The 17,737-nt window shown below is 38.6% G+C and overlaps 1 protein-coding gene across 3 annotated transcripts in view; it reads right to left on the bottom strand.

Annotated features, from left to right (window-relative positions):
- The window catches only part of CADM2 (cell adhesion molecule 2), a 465,617-nt gene that overhangs the window by 107,915 nt on the left and 339,965 nt on the right, over positions 1-17,737 (bottom strand). For all 3 annotated transcript variants that reach the window (XM_063305494.1, XM_063305496.1, XM_063305495.1), the window contains one exon: positions 7,807-7,977. In XM_063305494.1, coding sequence (XP_063161564.1) covers positions 7,807-7,977 — 171 coding nt within the window. The remainder of the gene's footprint in view (positions 1-7,806; positions 7,978-17,737) is intronic.

Raw genomic sequence — 17,737 nt, 5'->3', positions numbered from 1 at the left:
TGAATTGCTGAAGTCTACCTTGCAGGATCTTGAGCATTACCTTACTGGCATGTGAAATGAGTGCCACTGTTCGATAGTTTGAACATTCTTTAGTGTTCCCCTTTTTTGGTATGGGGATATTAGTTGATTTTTTCCAAACTGATGGCCATTCTTGTGTTTTCCAAATTTGCTGGCATATAGCATGCATTACCTTGACAGGATCATCTTGCAAGATTTGGAACAGTTCAGCTGGGATGCCATCATCTCCTGCTGCCTTGTTATTAGCAATGCTTCTTAAGGTCCATTCAACCTCACTCTTCAGGATGTCTGGCTCTAGCTCACTGACCACACCGTCAAAGCTATCCCCGATATTGTTATCCTTCTTATACAGGTCTTCTGTATATTCTTGCCACCTTTTCTTGGTCTCTTCTTCTTCTGTTAGGTCCTTGCCATCTTTGTTTTTGATCATACCCATTTTTGCCTGGAATTTACCTCCGATGTTTCTAATTTTCTGGAAGAGGTCTCTTGTCCTTCCTATTCTATTGTCTTCTTCCACTTCCACACATTGCTTGTTTAAAAATAATTCCTTATCTCTACTGGCCAACCTCTGGAATTTTGCATTTAATTGGGCATATCTCCCCGTATCGCTGTTGCCTTTCACTTTCCTTCTTTCTTGGCCTACTTCTAGTGTCTCAGCAGACAGCCATTTTTCCTTCTTGGTTTTCATTTCTTTGGGATGTATTTTGTTGCCGCCTCCCGAACAATGTTGTGAACTTCTGTCCATAGTTCTTCTGGGACCCTATCTACTAAGTCCAGTCCCTTAAATCTATTCTTTACCTCCACTGCATATTCCTTAGTGATATTAGTGAGCTCATATCTATCTGATCTGTGGGTCTTCCCTAATCTCTGTAGTGTGAGCCTAAATTGTGCAATAAGAAGTTCGTGATCTGAACTACAGTCAGCTCCAGGTCTTGTTTTTACCGACTGTATAGATGTCCACCACCTTTGGCTGCAAAGGATGTAGTCAATCTGATTTCGGTGTTGTCCATCTGGTGAAGTCCATGTATAAAGCTGTCTCTTAGGTTGTTGGAAGAGAGTGTTTGTTATGCAGAGTGAATTGTCTTGGCAAAATTCTATCAGCCTATGTCCTGCTTCGTTTTGTTCTCCCAGGCCATGCTTACCTGTAATCCCAGGTGTCATTTGACTGCCCGCCTTAGCATTCCAATGAACTTAGGTATTATGTCATTAAAAATAATAATAATAAAAAAACTCTCTGGTGGTGGATTGTACAAAATATCTTCAGTTGCAATGCTTTTTTATTGTGGTTTTCTATAAGGTAAAAATTGTGGCAGAGTGCTAGAAAGCATTTGGCCTGAGAGATCAGAAAAATCATGCACCAGGCATTTCTATAAAAATAAATGTATTTACAGAAAGCACAAAAACATATTTTACAAGCTGTGCATTCACACACACTGAGAAAGAACTGAGCTGTTTACTCGGCTGCAAAAGCGAAACTAAACAAGTAACAAGGAAGCTGCCCTCCCTCAGGCAATGCAGCTATTAACACCCAAACTGAGGACAATTAAATTCGACCTCTTCACCCTGCCGTTACTTAAGGAAGTACTCAATTACCATGGTAACCTTAATGGCTTGTCCGGGCAAAAACAAAGAAATGCCAACAAAAATTTCAATTGGAAATGTTGTGATGCAGCCATGCTGCAATTTCGATAATAAGTCTGATTTTACCAGGCTTCTTTCATTTGTAAGAAATAACACCTGCTTGATGGTGTTTTGAATAAGTAGTTTTCTTTTGTTGAAAATGGAGTTAACTTTTCACATATATATGGTATAAACATATATTTCAGTGTCCCTCCTTGGGAGGATAATGGGCAGTGATAAAGTTTGATAGATAAATAAATAACTAAATAAATGTGTACAACATATTTTATGTTTGACAATTGGTAGTTGATTTTTAAATAATAATCATAAACTTTAAATTTTATTTGAATTTACAGTCAAAGATGACAACAAGGATAGAAGGAAACAGTGAAATCAGTTATAAATAAGAAGAAACCTGCCCAGATGAGTACATTAGAAGTATTGATGTTCTCAAAATTGTGATACAATTGAGTACCTAATAGTAATAATAATATTGGTGACTTTCTAGAAATATACAAAAACTTGTCAGCAAATAATAGGAGTGTATTCTCTTCTGATCTGGTATGAAAATGAGTTTGGAGGGGTATTTTTAAATAGTCTCACAAATCATTCTTTTTCTTCCAGCAAAGATGGATGGAGTTTATCCTGTGCAGGGATACTGTTAAATCTAATTATCAGCAGAAAGGATGGCAAAATGTTATGGTGGGTGAGAGTAAATTTTCTTCTATGAAATGAGCAGATAATGTCTGCTAAATTGTCTTCCAAGCATGCTGTATATAAGATGAGGCTTTACTTAGGTCATTCTAGCTAACAATGTTGCAGCCCCTTTCATAATGTTATGACAGAACAGACTACAATTAGTCTGTGTGATGCAGCCAACTCAGGTAGCTAAAAAAAGGAAGTCAGGAAAGGACAAATAATAAGTTCATTATAATTTACTGCCAGGGAAGGTGGTGTCCTGTTCAGACTATGAGGTGGCCAGACAGAATTATTATCAAAATTATTTAATTAAAACAACTATTTACAGCAGTAAAGTTCTGGTGAATAAATAAGGCAAGCAATTCCAATCAAGACCACCCAGGCAATGACGGATGAACAGACAAGGCTGCAGGATCAGACTGTGGCAGAACAGCAAGGCAGAATTCAGCTAACTCTATGATTGAAGCTGTCAGGCTAGGTGAAACTAGAGTGTGTGCAAGGAGGAAGCTGGAGGCAAGGTTTTGTGAATTGGCACGCAGATAGGAACGGTCTGACACGTGGAGGCTAGGCAAGACAGGACTGGAACCTCCAGGCAAGGCTTGGCTCTGGAGGCTAAGCTGGGTTGGACTGGATCTTCTAGGCAAGGCTGAGAGCTGGAAGCAAGGCTACACTGGACTGGAGATTCCAGGCAAGGCTGAAAGCTGATAGCCAGGCTGGGCTGGACTGAAAATTCTAGGCAAGGCTGAGAGCTTGAAGCAAGAGTGAACTAGACCGGAGATTAGACAAGGCTGGGAGCTTGAAGCATGACTGGACTGGACTGGAGGTTCTAGGTGAGGCTGTAGTCTTGGAGCACAACTGGACTGGACTGGAGATCCTAGGCAAGGCTGAGAGCTGGAAGCAAGGCTGGATGCACACCTGGGTTGCTTCAAAATGTGACGACAAGGTCCGGAGCAAGATGCGAGGCAGTGCTTGGCAGGAATGGCAAGGAGAGGATCCATTGGAACAGCTTGTACTGAAGGCAACTCTGCAGAGGTAGAAGACACTGGCACTGGTTCCACTCTGGCTACAGGCAAGGCTTCCGACACAGGTAAGGACTCTTCCACAATGGCTTTGAGCTTGAAGGATCAGTTGTCTCTGGCAGCTTGCATCCTTTTATGCTGATTTTCTGTGCCTTTTCTCTCCAGCAGCCAATTGAGCTGATTTCGGATTCATGCACTTTTCAGATCTCCTGTCTCGTGCACTGATTGGAGAGTTTAAATCCCCCACTGGAGACTGTCCAATCTGCATCTGCAAATTCTCCCACTCTGCTGAGTCACTTCCTCATTCAGCTTCTTCCACCCTCTCCTGATGAGTTTCGTTTTCCCCTTCTGTTCTTGTTTTTGAAGTCAGAAGCAGGCTGAAACCTCACAAGTGGAAAAGTATTCCACTGGAACTCCATATACTTTTGGGACCATAGTTTGGCTTGGTCCCAGACCATGGTCCTGTTGTTAGAGTTTCTTGATGACTACTTTGCCACTTTTATAGTTATAAGCAACTGTAATCAAATTATTATTTTGATAGCCTATGACATGTCATGTGTGCTAATGAGATGCTTCATCTTACAAAAACTGTGCATCTTACAAAAACTTCACCATAGTTAAGCTTATGGGGCAAGGAGTATGTAGATTACATAACAAACTGGAAACATTTCTCTCTCTCTCTAAAAAAAAACATGCCATACTTCTAATGCCTGTAGCTTACTTAACAAAGTAAATGCTTCAGACACAGCATGCTAATTCAGCGAATGCTTGTGACTAATATTTTACAAATAATTTTCATGGTATTTCATATCCTAGAATGCACCTGCTGTAATCTTGCCTTGCTGAACTCATTTGCCACTATATTTATATTCCTATTTAATTTTTGTGCAGTCTATCAGCAATTCTCTGTATATATCACAGAGCAATTAATATGTTTTATTCATCATATAGCTGGTTTTATTTCCACTACTTTATCTGAAAACTGAAATGAAAATAATGTTATAGATTTACTATGTAACAGTTTCTGGATATTTAAAGTGTTAATATAGTTCAGTCTTTTTACAAAAAAAAAATGTTTCTGAACCACAAACATTCCAGAATAAATCTGGAAAAAAAAATAGCAATAAACACTGTTACCCACCTGAAAATAACTCCTCATAATAGAATCACTCTGATTTTATACTTGTTTCTTTCTTATTTTTTTGGAGGGATTTTTTTTTAAATACAATATATTGTATTCAAATATCAGCAGCATAGAATTAAGTATACAGTATATTGTGCTTTTTCTTTCTTTTTTTTTCTGCCATTCAGTTGTGTCCGATTCTTGGTGACTGCCTGGAATAGTCCCTGCAGTTTTCTTGGCAAGGTTTTTCAGAAGTGGTTTGCCATTGCCTCCTTCCTAGGGTTGAGAGAAAGTGACTGGCTCAAACTCACCCAGCTGGCTTTGTGCCCAAGGCAGGACTAGAACTCAGGGTCTCCCAATTTCTTTCCCCATAGTATTATGATTGGAGTGCCTCTGGAAAACCATAGCTAGTAAATCCATCAGCTCCTTCTCTACTATTCTTATATCATTATCATGCCTGCAGCATTCTCAATATATATAAATACAAAAGCAAAGTAGCAAATGTTTGGAAATTGCTTTCTGTAGCACTTCAAAATGCTGAAGTGTTCATAGCAGTCCAGGAAGATCTAGAATAGATTCTAGTCACCTCATAAATTCATGATGAAATGTAGGATCCAGTTGAATCCATTGCATACAGGTGAATACTACTGTAACATTTTCTTTATAACCAACATAACAATGTCTTTTTGACTATATAAACAGATAATACGTTGCAATCCTACTATAAATCTATATTCCTTTTGGTAATATACTATTTCTAATAAATAAAAGTATTAAACTGAAAATAATCACATTGCTCAATAGTTTTTCAACTTATATTACAAAAAGTCTGTTAATATCCTGAATCAAAGGTGTATCAAATGATCATATTGTAAAGGTATGTTTAATCTGATGTTATATCTCCAATTCTCAAGTCTGCATCCCAGAGGAGCTGGGGGAGACATGTTGTATGCTTTAGTTTACAGCACAATCTTAGAGATGCTTACTTAAGCCCCACTGATTCAACAGTATTTACTTCCAGTTAATTGTTACAATATTACAGCCTGAAGCCTGAGAGCAGTATCGATGACTTATGGTGTCTTTGCAATATTTGTTTTATTAATAAATATAACATAGAAGAAGAAACAGATCCCTAGGGAAGATTTTCCAAGTAATAATCCTACATGAAATGGCAAATACAATTTTCAAATGGCAAATGTGGGCTAGTTTAATATGGGCAAAATGATGCATATTGAAGTAAAAGCCCCAGCTTTAAAAAACACACACCCACAAACAAATATATGTGCACATGCGCATGCTCGCGCATGCACACACATACACATGGAGTCTCAGTGTTTTGCAATGAAAAAAAATCTTGGGGTAATAATGGATGGATCAATGTATATTTAATGCATAATAGGTATGAAAACAGCAAATACCATGCTAGGGCTCATAAGGAAAGAAATTGAAAGTAACATTTGTAATGCCCTTACACAAATTTGTAGTATTTCTGCATCAGGAACACCGTATACAAATCTGTTCCCAATATTTGGAAAAGGGTATAATAGAGCTGGATAACAGTCATAAAAATGATCAGAGTACTGAAACAAATTCTATATGAGAAAAAAGCTAGAATGATTGGACTCTTTAGGTTTAGGGAGAATATGATTGAACTGTTCAAACTCATGTAAAGGATGGAGAAATTGTACAAGATATGTTTTTCTTCTTTCAAAATACTAGGATCAGGAATTATGCAATGAAGCTGATTGGAAAGAGGTGTTAGATAGCCAACTTCATACAGTGCATCTTTAAAGTTTTGAATTCATTACCACAAGTCATGGTTATGGTTACAAAATTGGAGCAGTTGATAAGGGGATTAGATGAATCAATAAGAAAATACATCTATTAAGGACTATTAGTCTTGAGACTCAGGGTTACCTCCTGGTTGGAGGCAGCATGTCTCCAAATATAGATTGCAGGGGAACAGTGGTGGGTACTTTCTCCTTGTAAGTACCCAGACACACCTGGTTGGCTTCTGTAAGAAACAAAAGGCTGGCTTAAGATAGGCCTTGGTCTGAACCAGGAGGGCTATTCTTAAAGTCTTATCCTGTTTTCCTCAAATTATTGGAAGCACCTAAGCCTGTATCCAGTTTTAACTAACTTTAACCAAATATAGCCAACATTTTCCTATATTCAGAATTACCAGTTGGATTGCTGGCTGGCTTTCATCCAAAGTCTAATAGATTTCATTATCTAAATTTAGAGAAAGAATCCAGGGCAGTGAAAAGAATGGGCCTCCTTTTGTTAAACTTCCAATTACTTCCAATTTCTTAGAAAAACCTATAATGATGAACAATACTGATATCCAAGACAGTTAAAAATAATGCATGTTGAGAGAATGGATTAAGTCAGATGATCCTTTGACATATATCCTGATTTAATAAGTCACAGTATACCATACACTACATGCAGCAGCCCCTTACTGTCAATGATAAGATGGAGAACTTTCATTTTACTGTAATTGTCCATTAGTGAAAATAAATAATCAGGTTCAATGTAGGCTAGGATTTTAAACAATGGATTTTTGTTGTTATGATTTTGATAGCTATAATATATAGGATCAGAGGCATGGAAAAATTATATTTAAGAAAATAATTAAATACGGTTGGCTGTGGAAAGAATAGGCAGAACAAGCGCTATTAATATTTTGATGTTTCAGTCTAAAATACACTAAATTTGAGTTTCTGAGTAGTTTTCACAGATACAAAAACGTTTTCAAAATAACAAATACGAAATATGATCTTCCATAATTGAAAATAATAAAATGTATCAAATATTTTATTTCTGAAAGGACAAGAAGGAAGAAGTATAAGAATATTGATAAATTTCACATAAAATTATATTTGATTTCTGAAAAGCTAGAAACACCATACTACATTTTAGCATCTTATTTCAATCAAAATGTAATTTTGGTGACAGCTTTGGATTCGTAACTTCAAGATATAATTGATGGTTATTTAAAGTATGCATAAACCAAGTAGGCATATTTTACCAGAACTCATGATATGTTTAGTCATCTGAACATACAGCACGATGAACTAATTTGTTTCAGCTGTATAGTGAGTCCATAGATATCAGTAGGAATGACATTACATGGACAATGTTGTGATTAATATTTAATAAGGTTACATCTCCATTGTTTTGTACATATTTTAAATAATTTTTAAAATTATCACTATACAAGGAAAATGTGATGTCCCAAAAATCCAAATAAAGAATAAAATCTCAGGACATAAACAATATCCCTGGTAGCTCATCATCCATAAAATGCAGATACATAATACTTACAGTGTATTTCTAGGACTTGCATTGCTATCTGAGGTGTGGAGTTCAACGATTCATGATCTACTCTGCAACTTACAACTGCACCATCATCGGAACGATCTGCTCTGTAATTCATTGTGCTGCTAACAGTAAATGTTTTCCGATTTGCATCCTCTTCTTTTAAGTATTTAACATCTGTGAAAATAAAGTTTGCTATAGTTTAGCATCAAGGGCTGATAATAACAGGCAAAAGAAGGCTACAGAACATGAAACCATTTTAAAACAGTAAATGAAAAATGCACCTTTCATCATGTTTGCTCATCTTATCAAGGCAAACAAAGTTCTATTTCCAGACATTCCATTGTCTTACAAAACTACCAACACTGTCATTCTGGAATGTACACAGACACAGATGGGAAATGCAGTTTCAATATGAACCAAAAGGCAGAACTGTGAGAATGAGATTCTGTTCCTCATTTATTATAACTAGATTACAATCCAAATATTCTTCCCCTTAAGTCTATCCCCCCCCTTTTTTTCTTTCTTTATCTACTGGTATTTTAATTGTTGTCAAATTTGCTTTGTTTAATCTTCTCTTTTCCTTCTCAATATGAACAAACAACATTAAGTAACAATACAGTGAAGATCTTAAGTAATCAGCTTAAGACTGAAACTTTCATTGTTCAAACAATATTTTGATGCAACCTGCAGCAGTTCTTTAATGTTATATTCAATTCTGGATGAAAAAGCCAAATAATCTTACACTTATTAACACTGACATTTTAAACTATAATTAAGATTGATATAATATTTCTTTCTTTTTTGTATCCTAAATGGTCTAAGCTTTAAATATTAGAGTGTTAACAACTTTTCTGGGACGCGGTGGCGCTGCGGGTTAAACCGCTGAGCTGTCGATCGGAAGGTCGGCGGTTCGAAACCGCGCGGCGGGGTGAGCTCCCGTTGCTCGTCCCAGCTTCTGCACACCAAGCAGTTCGAAAACATGCAAATGTGAGTAGATTAATTGGTACCGCTTCGGCGGGAAGGTAACGGCGTTCCGTGAGTCATGCTGGCCACATGACCCGGAAGTGTCTATGACAACGCCGGCTCCAAGGCTTTGAAACGGAGATGAGCACCGCCCCCTAGAGTCGGACACGACTGGACTTTACGTCAAGGGAAACCTTTACCTTTACCTTTAACAACTTTTAATCAACACTGTATAAATACCACTGTGTCAAAACAATACATGTATTATATAAGTTTTACAACTATATAATAAGAAATTACTATTAAAAAAAAAGAAATAGAATATCTTTTTCTTAAATCATCTGATCAGAGGTTTTAGAAATCTACTCATTTTTTACATGCTTATTCAAGAAAATATTTCTTTTTAATTATACGTACGTAACCATTACATTATTCCTTTTCATGGTAAGCAAAGCAGTAAAGAGACTAAAATAATAAGTGAAGGAAATTGGAGAAAGAAAGTAAAAGAGAAAGAAATCTAACTATACCAACAACATTCACTGTATTTTCCATACCATTTGTTCTTGTAACTTATCCTTCCTTCTGCAAAATCCATTCATTAGGTCAAAGATTACCTTTTGTTCTATAGATTTCCTCATTTTTATTTTTGTTTTGTTTTGAGAATTTCATCCACCCTACCACAACTTTTTCTGCCTTCCATTTTCTTTCAACCAAATAGTAATACAATGGATGAAAGCTAAACATTTAATACTTAATCTACACAATATACAGGTGATCTTGGTAAATAAAATATGGAATGGAAGTTCAGTCTGCTTGGGTAGGGGACAATTCCTGCATAAGATACCTGTTTCTTAAGGATGGTACAGAGTTGAATCAATTGTTTCAGGTATCCAAGGGTAAATATGGATTTGGAGAGTAGAGATGAATGTTTTCTGACATTGCCTGTGGTAAATATGCTTTTCTCTCCAACACTGGGCCTCTGAAGTCCTAGAAGCACTTAATTTGAGATAATGCACTTAGTTAAATTTTAATCCTCCTTGGAATGCATAGCAATTAAAAACAAATGGGGGTGTTTTATAAAACCAGCCTGACTCTATGCTGTTTTTAATTTCTTCATTAACAAACTAATGGAATGAATCATTCATTCTGCGGTTCATCAGCTGTTGTCATGAGTCAGTTCCCACCAGCTGAAGTGGCATGACCTTTTCCTATTCTTTCTGTGATTATAATAAAATCAACTTTTACAGTTGTCTATTGCTCTTTTGAATCTAACACAGGTGGTATTCCGCCTAAAGAACTGGCTCTTCAGTATGAGAATGTTTCTGTACTGTGCACTTGTAGATGTCGGCAGTAGCCTGGAGTGTCTAATTTAACCAAACTTTCTATTTTCCTTTCCTGACCAGGTCAGGCATGGCTATGATGTTATCTATATTAGTCTAGAGTGCAACAGCAGAATACTGGTTTGCACTTGCAGGCAAAAATACATTGCACTTCTCTTGCAACAGCTCCATTGGCTACGGTTCTTTTTGTCTGGATACAATTCAGTGTTAATTATGACCTTTAAATCTCTAAATATTTCAATCCATAATATTTAGGGTTCCTATTGCTCCCATATATTTTCCATGCACCATAACAGCTAATGAAAAAGCCAGTTTTTCTATATCCCACAATAGTAGAAGACCAGTTGATGGGATAAAAATAAGACTGCTATTTAGAAAACCATTTATTTCACAGGGAATGCAAATTTTAAGGATGTTTTATTTCAGGTGTGCTATCTGACTGCTTTTATACTATAAAATCTTTCTTTTTCCTGAAACTTTTAAGGCTACAGAATCTTGACTGAAAATATCTGGATGTCTGCTATAGCAAAAAAAAAAAAAAAAGCTTCTTGTATTTCTTTGCCGCCATATAGTGGAAATCTGCATTTTTTGAAACTCAGGTTGTCTATCCATAGTAATTGTTATTCCATAATGTTTATTTATTTCATTAAATAACATACCTAATTCTCCTTCCTCCTTCTATTTTCCCAACAACAACAACTCTGTGAGGTGAGTTGGGCTGAGAGAGAGTGACTGGCCCATGGTCACCCAGCTGGCTTTCATGACTGAGGCGGGACTAGAACTCTCAGTCTCCTGGTTTCTAGCCTGTTGCCTTAACCACTAGACCAAACTGGTTAGCTTTTCTTAGCTGTGCATAAACCATCTTTGGAAGGAAAAACATACAATTTTAAAGAAGAAATAAAATAAGCAATCTAAGTATGGGACAACTTTTATGTACATAAAATTATAAATTTCATGATATATTTTTGTTTATTGTCAAATAACCTCCATGCAGCATTTTGGATCATAGAAAAGTGGAAACAGTAAAAGAAAGTATTGAATTTGAATGTGTCCTCAGAGCTTTAATCAAAATAAGCAAAAGAGGCAAGTGGTTTCAATTTTATAAATTTCATTAAGTCTCATTTGAGGAATCTGACCTACAATCATATGAGAATTGAATACATAAATTGAATACATAAATAGCAATTTATTTTAAAAAATCAGTTTTAAAAAATAATGTATTTCACTCAGTTTGATGTGATAAATTGTTAGTCACGGCTATGGGATATGTGGTGTAAAATCCAGATGATCACTAGCAGCAAAGAATCAGAGGTCTGGTATGATTGTGTAGTACAGGACAAAGCCAGAATAGATAAACAGAAAGGGTACAGTCCTAAGTGTTAGGAAATTGAAGTCATGGAGCCAGTACAGAGATATACTAGATAGTCTTACCCCTTCCAATAGAAACTTATCATGCTGGTAGGGAAGGGAGACTAATAACTGTTGTGACATCCATATCCAAGTCTGCTCCATGGTTTCAGTTCCATAATATGAATATATCTTGATTATGAAGCAATACTCTGAATGTTTACTTAGAAGTCTAATTTAGGGAAAAATAGACATGATATTGTGAGGTTTTATTTAGATATCTTTTTCAGATATTTAAAAATAAAGTTTGAATAATTAGCTAATTGACTAAAATGCACACCTATTCACAGCTTCTCTTAAATAAATGGGAATACTTACTCTATCAGAGGCACTGGTGCTGCTTGCAAAAATCCATGAATTGATTTAATAAAAAGAAGTTGGTCAAATTCATGGAGTGCATTAATCCTGAAGCTAATGTTTCCCAGGGGGGAAAAAATGATATGAAAAAAGGATGTGAGGGGAAAAAAAATCACCAAAGTCTTCCAAAAGTCCAGATTACCTGTTACTTCTTTGAGGCTGAAACCCTATTATCTTTAAGTAAGTCTGATTTAGACTAATTTTTATTACAACTGCCTTTTCTAAGCAGCTTCTTCTCTGTTAATTATCCATAGACATGATATACTATGATACTATTCTGTTTACAAGAAATAATATATGGCAGAAAAGGGGTAAGAAACGGTAAGGCAATGAAATTAAAGGTATGAGATAAGAAAAAAAAAAAGGAATCATAGCTAAAATGAGTTTATATCACCACCATATCTCCTCATACTGTTCTATCCTTGCAAACCAGTTTTCCCTCACCATTTTCATGTACTGCTTCAAATATTGCCATTTGTTCTTTAAACCTCTCACTTCTCTCTTTTTCAGGAATTCATCAACTCTTTCTAACCACACCTTTCTTGGCTTTCCCTTTTCTATCAACCTAATCTCTTGTTCTTCATATTCTAGTTTTTCAATTCATTCCTGATTCATCTTCTCTATACAACTAAACCATATTCATGTGCTTCTTTCATATTAGTCACTAGCTTTTGTATTCAGTTTATATATATTTAGCACTCAAACATTGTTGACTCTACATGTTCTTGTTATATCACACACTTCCAAAGTACCCCATAATACTGACATATCCATCTCTGTATCCCATTATGGGATCTATTCAATTATACTTTATTTACAGTTGTAAAAACTATCACCTTTTAATTTATATTATAATATTCTAATTCTAGATTCTAATATTCTTTTCTATGTATTTTGCTTATTTTTCTTTTCTTTTCAACTACTTCCAGGATTATTTCTTTCTGAGCTGAACATGTTTTTCAGCCCTCCTTGACTAAGACTGCCCATAGTCACTTGTGTAGCCTCAGCTGACTGATTAAGAGATGGATGGTTGGTGTTTCTTCCATGGATCTGCTGTAGCTCATCTGTGGTGGTATCTCAATAACTGCTGCCCCTTTTTGTCTTCTGCTTGACTTTCTGGCATTCAGCCATCTGGCACTGGCTCTCTCATAACTGGTACATCCAGCTCACTCTGGCCTGAATATCTTTGGCTTTTGGTGTATCTTCTTACACCATACTGAACATTCCTAGGGTTGGCTGTCTCCTAACAGCTTTTACATATTGGTTATGCCAAACAGCTGGCCACTATAAGACTGCTGTAGATGTGGGTGAGTGAAGAGATTCCTAGATCTAGTGAGGCCTCTTTGCTGCACCATTTGGGCTTTCAACACCTCCTTCCCAACCCACAAATAAGTTGGCATCCCATCTCAGCCTCTTGCCACCAATATCTATTTGGAGCTCTTTGTTGGTTTTGTTCATATCCATGCACTCATCTACACAAACTACTCTCCTCTGTTGATGCTCAGAGGACTTGGGACTTCTTGCCTCCTTTCATTATGTCTTCATTCTCTTCAGGTCTTGATCCTTCTTCTTTATTATATTTTATTCTCAACTAATCTTTTCATGTATTCTTTTCCATTACTTAACTCTCTTTCTTCATCACCCATATATTTTCTTCAACTGGACTCCTGTTTGAAAGGCCAACGGAACACATAAGGGATAGGCAGGGCCTTAGAAAGTAACTAGAGAGCAAGGAGCACAGGTATTCTTTTGGTTTTGTCTCCTTCCTTTCACAGCCTACCACCTTTCTATTAGCAGTTGCATGTCTTAAAATTCCCCCATTCATTTTCTTACTGTATCTTTAGTAAATATTATACCAATGAACACAAATTTATCTACTTACTGTAGTTTTTCACTGTTTATGTATTTGTTATATTTTGCCTGTCAAACATAACTACTTTGATCTGAGATATACTAATTTTCAAATCCACGCTCCTTTTATCATATAGTCTATAGTTCAGTTTCTTAGCCGCTGACAGATTATCTGTACCATATTGAATGTATATTTATGTCCCAACTGAAAACTTTAATGCTATCACAGTCAATTGTTATACATTTATTCTCAAATATATTAAAAACCAAGGTGATTCACACATCTTTGTCTTACTCTGCTCAGTGCTGAGTTCACTTATGTTTGTTTATTCTTGTGAATCCTTTACTTTCATTATATGCTGTTCTCGCATTCAGTAACCAACCTTCTATTATACATACATATAAAATATGAAATACAAAACATGCCTTCTCTAAATAAACAAATATACAATAAATTTGTCACATTCATACATTTCTTTATGATTTTTGAAGAGCAAAATTCTGGTCTGAACATGATGTGCCCAGCATAGAGCTCATTGCACTTCTCAGAATGTGCTCATTGTGACCTCTTATACACTTTTAATCAGAATTCTGGTAAATAATTCTTACACAATGCATAATTAAATCTTGGTATTGTCATGTTCACCATTCCAATGTTGCCAGTACATCGTAATGTTTCGCATGTCATTTGGCTGATGCGTGTTTTGTCTGGGAGGGGAGGAGGATTCCATCTCGTGGGATTGTTATATGTTAGTAGCTGGATTGGAATGTGTTTGGGTTATCTCGTGTGTTCAAGGTTCCTTTCCCAGGACATCAGCAGAAACGGTTACCAGCACCTGGGGGGGGGGGAGTTTGCAACGGCAGGGCGAGGGGAGGGATTACGTTTGAGCCGAGGGTTTTTAGTTTGTATTTGGAGCGCTTTTGCTCATTCTCAGCTTTCTCTGTATTTGCATACTATTCTTTAATAAATCAGATATCATTAAGTTCCGGCTTGTGAGTCTGAGTCTATTAGAGTAGGCAATCATTACATAAAGCTGAGAATCCCAAAAAAATTCTGTTAGCCCCTTTCCAGATTTATTTTGTGAGGGAGAAGTGCTAGCGATGAGCAAACCAAATCCCCAAACCATGGAAAGTGAGGAATCAAGCGAGGGGGAACCCGACTCCACAGTGATAAGAACAGAGAGGGTCCCTCCTTGAGAGCTTTCAGAAGTGCGAGAGGGGTCAAGCTCCAGCCTAGGAGAAGAGGAGGTTGGAGGTAAAAGAGCCCCTGAACCAACTGGTGAGTCGCCAGGCGAGCTGTTCACCTGGGATGAAACACAGGGATCCCTACCAGGGATGTCCAAAACATCTTGGAAGCAGCGATACCTGATGTCCCCAATCATGGTGAGGCAGGAGGGGAAGGAGGATTCCCAAACCCCTGATCATATAAAACTGGTGGAGGCCAAATTGGAGTCACTAGAATTCATGTTCTGGAAAATGTCCATGGACTGGGGTCCCCGGGAGAGGAGGAGAGAGGAGTCTAGTAATAGGCATTCGACTCCTTCTTTGCCCCCCCTCCCTGGAGGAAAGGAGTAGGACCCGGCACAGAGAGGAAGCAAGGGCACTGAGGGTGAGAATTTCAAGGTCCCCTCCTTGAGAGCAGAGGTCCCTGGGAGCTAAAAGGAAGCCCGACCGCCCAGCTGTGGCAAAGGGACTGCCCGGAGTGGGGGTTAAGGACTTTACCATTAAATTTGATGGAGATCGAACTAAGCTATTGTTCTTCCTTACCAATGCAAAGAGTTATATGGATGAATGGGAGCAGTATTTTCGTTCAGAAAGAGCTAAGATTAATGCCATTGCCACTAAGCTCAAGGGGCGGGCTGCTGATTGGTATGTGCAGTTATGTCAATCGGATGCCCCTGAGCTGGAGGAGTTTGAAGAATTCCTGTGGGCGTTGAAACTACACTTTGAAGACCTGTTAGCTAAAGAAAGAGCAAAACGGGCTCTGAGGGAGCTGTGCCAGGGGCCACGATCGGTGGCAGACTACGCTCTGGAATTTAAGGCTCTGGCTGGGAAGGTTGAGGATTGGTCCCAATCCACATTAATAGAACTTTTTAAGGATGGTCTGAATACAGAGGTCCTGAGGTGGTCGCTCGGCAGGGATGAACCAGATACCCTGTTTGAATGGATACAGCTGGCAGGGAAGGCTGAGCATGCCCATGAGACCTTCGCTCACAGGAAGGTGATGAGATATGCCGGGTTCAGCAAGGGTTCCTGCACTGCTGCGCCCACTGGAAAGTCTGGTCAACGTGCCTGCAAAGAGGAGAGGGAGCGCCGCTATGCGAAAGGGCAATGCCTCTGATGTGGGAAGGAAGGTCACCGAGCGGCGGCGTGCCCGAAGGGAAAGACCGATGATTGTTCGGGGAAGCCATCAGAGAAATCTCCCTCTCTACCCAGGAAAATGAAGGCAGCCATGGCTGAAACTGAAGTGGAGGAGATTCCTTACTTCGGGGGCGAGGGGGAGCCCGATCTACTCCAGCCGGTGGGAAATGCCAGCCACCTGCTTTAAAGAGTGCCTGTGGGCAGGTGATGGAGGATGGGCACGAACATATCTCAGTGAGTGCCAACTATCCCACACTGACCGTTAAAGTGAAGTTAGGCTCCCGCACAAGAACCATTGAAGTTTGGGCATTGATCGATTCAGGGTGTTTGCATTGCTTGATGCACCCTGACGTGGTGGCTGCTTTGGAGTTACCCAGCTTTCCACTGCAACGTCCCATGATTTTCACCCAACTGGATGGTTCTATGGCAGGGGGGAAACCCGTCACCCATTTCACGGGCATGGTGGCGTTGCAAATGGGCAGCCACTGTGAGGAGCTGCTGTTTGTAGTGGCGCCTGTGGGGAGTCCCTTAGTCATTCTGGGGATTCCTTGATTGGTCCAACAAAACCCATATATAAATTGGGTACACAGGACTTTGCTTTTGGGGATGGTTTCTCTCAAGCCCCTGGGGAGGACGACGCTCCGGAAGCTGCAGTGGGGAGGGCGGTGGCAGCAACCCCTCATTTTGCTGTCACCCCACTGGAGGGCTTGCCAGATCAATACCAAAGCTTTGCGGATGTGTTTGGTGAGAAGGAAGTGGACCAACTTCCACCCCATCAAAAAACTGACTGTGCGATAGAGTTGGTCCCCGACTCTCAACTGCCCAAACCAAAAATCTATGCCATGACACAAAAGGAACTGGCGGCGTTGAGGGAGTTTGTGGACAAAAACTTGGCCAGGCGTTTTATTGAACCAGCAAATTCGCCAGTGGGCACCCCCGTCTTGTTTTGAGCGAAGAAGGATGGGACATTGAGACTTTGTAAAGATTACCGCGGATTACATGAGGTCTCGATATTAAACAAATATCCTCTGCCATTAATAAAAAACATGTTAGCACATGTGGCTAAGGGGAAAATCTTCTCTAAGCTGGATTTGCAGGAAGCCTATTTCCGTATCCGCATACGGGAGGGGGATGAATGGAAGACTGCTTCAATTGTCCTCTGGGTTCTTTTCAGTACAAAGTTTTGCCTTTTGGGTTGGCGGGGGCACTAGGGGTGTTCATGCAATTGATCAATGAAGTGTTACATGAACATTGTTCAAGGGTGTACTGGTCTATTTGGATAATGTTTTGATTTATACTGAAATGGAGGAGGAACATGAGCGCTTGGTGAAACAGGTGCTTAGCAAACTGAGAAAGACTGAGCTTTATGCTAAACTTTCTAAGTGTGAATTTCATCAGACTCAGCTTGACTACCTGGGCTACAGGATCTCTGACAAGGGCATTGAAATGGATCCTGTGAAGATTCAAGCTATTTTGGGGTGGGAGCGCCCGTGTACCTGCAGGCAGCTCCAAAGTTTTCTTGGATTTTCCAACTATTACCGCCAATTCATCCAGGGGTTTGCAGAAATTGCATTGCCTCTCACTGATTTGTTACGTATGAAGGGGTTGGGGGACACACGCAAAGTGAAGAACCTGGGGGCATTGGACACCTGAAT

The sequence above is a fragment of the Candoia aspera genome, chromosome 5, assembly GCF_035149785.1.
Source record: "Candoia aspera isolate rCanAsp1 chromosome 5, rCanAsp1.hap2, whole genome shotgun sequence".
Classification (NCBI taxonomy): Eukaryota; Metazoa; Chordata; class Lepidosauria; order Squamata; family Boidae; genus Candoia; species Candoia aspera.
Note: the sequence above shows the minus strand (reverse complement) of the source record. Positions and strands in the feature narration are given on the sequence as shown.